The sequence below is a fragment of the Littorina saxatilis genome, unplaced genomic scaffold (assembly GCF_037325665.1).
Source record: "Littorina saxatilis isolate snail1 unplaced genomic scaffold, US_GU_Lsax_2.0 SUPER_12_unloc_3, whole genome shotgun sequence".
In the NCBI taxonomy this organism is placed as follows: Eukaryota; Metazoa; Mollusca; class Gastropoda; order Littorinimorpha; family Littorinidae; genus Littorina; species Littorina saxatilis.
In genome coordinates this window covers 64,445-68,040 of record NW_027125701.1, presented here as the reverse complement: position 1 = coordinate 68,040, position 3,596 = coordinate 64,445, and the positions used below count along the sequence as shown (strand labels likewise).

The window sequence follows — 3,596 nt, the reverse complement described above, 5'->3', positions numbered from 1 at the left end:
CCCAACGGACAGGTCAAAGTGTTGGTACGTTGGCTAGGTTACCCAGCTTCCTTTGATTCTTGGATAGACGAGAAGGATCTCTTGGTACAACATAAAAGGTAAAGATACCGCCTCCGCTCTCATTTTACAATCAGCCATGGCAAAGGCAAGACTCACACTGGACTCTCCTCTGCCTGAAAGCTTGTTAAAGAAAGAAGCTGAAGAAGAAAAGCGGCAACCCCTTTGGAAAAGAGTTTTTCACAGGGCATCCTTCCTCCTGTCAAGAACAGCACCGTTTTCTTCAGTCAAGTAGTACTTGTTTATTGCGTGGTTGGAGTAGCTCTCTACAATCTAACCACCAAATCAGGAGACAGCAATCTGTGGGCGGCCCTGCTGAGTGCTAGTCTTGGCTATTTGCTGCCTAACCCAACCATTGCGTGAGTTGCTTTGAGTCATCCGCGTTATGTTTCTGACTCTTCCCAGTAACAGCTCCTTGGAATTCTTCCCGCAAAACTCGCTGTCTGCTTACCGGACAAAGCTGCCGACTCATGTGGACCTGAGAGATGGAGAGTGGGAAGTGGGTCTAAGTGAGATCCTCTATCCGCACACTTGGTACAACGTTACTGCAGTGAACAAAGAAGAACCCGAAGAGAGCAACACGTACATCATTGTTTACTACAGCGACCTCAATGAAATTTCTGTCGCGGGAACTTCAACGACTTTCAATGTTAATCTGCCAGGGACTCGTGTTGGGCTGCCTCCTGGTTTGTACGCTTCTACGGAAAGCCTTCTCCAAACACTAAACCGCCTCCTTGGACAAGTGGATGATTTAGGAGTCTCCTTCAGAGAATGTCCCCTATCACGCAAAGTGCAGATGATCATACCAACCCAGACAAGGGTTCATCTCAGCACTGATCTGCAGCTACGCTTGGGATTTACCATCAATGACTTTAGTAGCGGGACTTTCACCAGTGAGCGTGTAGCAGATGTAAATATGGGTGTTTACGCTTTTTACGTCTACTGCGATTTGGTCACTCCCAGAATAGTGGGAGATACTTTGGTTCCTTTGCTCCGCATGTTACCCACCGAAGGCAAGCAAGGTGCACACGTGTCTCGCACATTCGACCCGGTACACTATCATCCTGTTAGCAAGAGACAGTTTGATACGGTGGAAATGAACATAAAGGATGACCAGGGCCGACTTGTTCCATTTGAACTAGGGAAGGTGATCATCACACTTCACTTGCGCCGAAGGAATTGATTCTGTGGACAAGCAAATATGGGACGACCCCGTACTCCTCATCAGGTGGATGCCGGAAGCTATGACAACTACAACACAAACCAAGCAGGGAGTGGCCTGCCTGGTTTTGTTGGTGGAGCCGTGCAACGAGGGTATGGGTTAGGGGCCATTTTGAGCGGAATCGCGCGCACAGCCATGCCTCTGCTCAAAAGCGGCATGAAGAGCGTGGGTAAAGACGTCTTGAACGTAGGTCAGGCTGTTACTAAAGCTGCTCTAAGGGGCAAGGATGTCAAACGAGTTGCCAAAAAGGGGGCTAAACGGAGTGCGCAGCGATGGTTTACTAACCTAGCCAGTGCCCTGGGACCACCTCTCCAGGCTCCCAGTGTTAGAGCCAAGACAGTCAACACCAGCACCATGAGGCCCAAGGGTATAAAACGACAACACCCTGCCCGAGACGACAGTCTTAACCTGCAATCACCAAGAAAGCAGATATCCAAGAAAAGAAAGAAAGACATTTTTGCATGATGGCTCTTGTGCACTCTCATTCCTCAGCTTGTGTGAAAAGTGAACTAGATCTCTTTGCGGTGCCTTCCACTCAGAGTCAGATTGACCATGGGCAGTGGGTGGAATACCATCCTGTTGCCACTCTTACTGACCAAGGACCGCTGGAATTCTACGTGGCCGGTACTGGAGATGATTACATTGACCTGGCCAACACACTTCTGGTCGTCTCCCTGAAAATCACAAACCAGGATGGCTCTAACCTGGCCGAAGGTGCCAATGTGGGCCCTACAAATCTATTTTTGCACTCACTTTTTTCTCAAGTGGATCTCAGCCTCAACGAGAAGCTGGTTTCTTCCTCCACCAACACCTACCCTTACCGAGCCTACATTGAAACGCTTCTCAGCTACGGACCAGCGGCCAAAGCTTCACACCTTACAGCAGCTCTGTGGGCCAAGGACACTGCAGGCCACATGCACACAGGTCAAAATGACGGTTTTACCGCCCGAAGCCGCTGGACAGCCAGCAGCCAAAGCGTGGAGCTCATGGGTCGTCTTCATGGCGACCTCTTTTTTCAAGAGCGTTACCTCATCAATGGAGTGAACTTGAGAATTCGGCTAGTGAGATCCAAGGATAGCTTTTCCCTGATGTCTGGAGCAGTGAACCCCAATTTTAAAGTAAAGCTTCAGTCTGCTGTGCTGTACATCCGAAAAGTCAAGCTGCAGCCCAGTGTGCAACTAGCGCACATTAAAGCACTGGAGAAAACTACAGTCAAGTACCCCATTCGCCGTGTGGAAACCAAGATCTTTTCCGTGTCCAACGGCAACCTGACTGTGAACCAGGAAAATCTCTTTCTGGGCCAGCTTCCCAGGAGAGTTGTTATTGGCTGCGTGGACAATGAAGCTTTCAATGGCTCGTACCCTCGCAATCCCTTCGAGTTTCAGCATCACTCTATCAATTTCCTGGCACTGTATGTGGATGGAATGCAAGTCCCAGCCAAACCCTTGCAGCCGGATTTTGATGAGCGTCATGTTGTACGCAGCTACTTGTCTCTGTTCTTGGGAACGGAACGACTGCACCAAGATGAGGGCAATGACATCTCCATCGACGACTATGATAAAGGGTACACCTTGTTTGCCTTTGATCTCACGCCTGATCTGTCTAATCAGGGCCACTTTGAGCTCATAAAAGAGGGGAACGTGCGTCTGGAGATGCATTTCGCCAAGGCTCTGCCCAGAACCATCAACATCATCGTCGATGCAGAGTTTGACAACATCATTGAGATTGATCGCAGTCGGAACGTCCTGTTTGACTACTCAGCATGAACACTGAGGAAATCAGAAAGGCGCTAAAGACGCATCCGTGGACCTCGAGATGTTTTGCTGGTGTTTTTGCTCGAGATCGACTTCCCAAGAAAATCTCTTCCTACCCCTGCGCCCTCGGGTGTAACACAGATCCAGCGCATTGCCTGGTCAACACTGGGTTGCGATCTACATGGAGAAGAGTCACGGTGATGTAGATTATTTTGATTCCTATGGTCTGCCTCCGTTTCAACCAACATTCCGAAGATTCTTGGCTCGTCACGGCGAAAGATACCACTACAATCCTGTGACACTGCAAGGGTTGTTCACTACTGTGTGTGGACATTACTGTCTATTCTTTCTCTTGCTTCGTTGCAAGGGACTGTCTATGAATGACATACTGCAACTGTTTCCATCTACCCGAATGGGTGATAATGATGGCTTTGTTTATGCTGTGGTGAATATGCATTTTAATCTTTCTGCACTGGTTTGAAATGTTGTTGTTCCTGTTGTTCAAGTTCTTTCATTAAACTGTTCAAGACCCACTTATTTTGCCTTTGTTTTGCGTGAAAGAG

At 48.7% G+C, this 3,596-nt stretch overlaps 1 protein-coding gene across 1 annotated transcript; it reads left to right on the top strand.

The window, feature by feature from the left end:
- Window positions 1-1,414: 1,414 nt before the first annotated feature.
- On the top strand, window positions 1,415-3,045 carry LOC138954176 (uncharacterized protein F54H12.2-like). Its single transcript, XM_070326078.1, has 2 exons — window positions 1,415-1,646; window positions 1,772-3,045. The coding sequence occupies exons 1-2, from the start codon at window positions 1,415-1,417 to the stop codon at window positions 3,043-3,045; spliced, it is 1,506 nt and encodes a 501-aa protein (XP_070182179.1).
- Window positions 3,046-3,596: the final 551 nt, after the last annotated feature.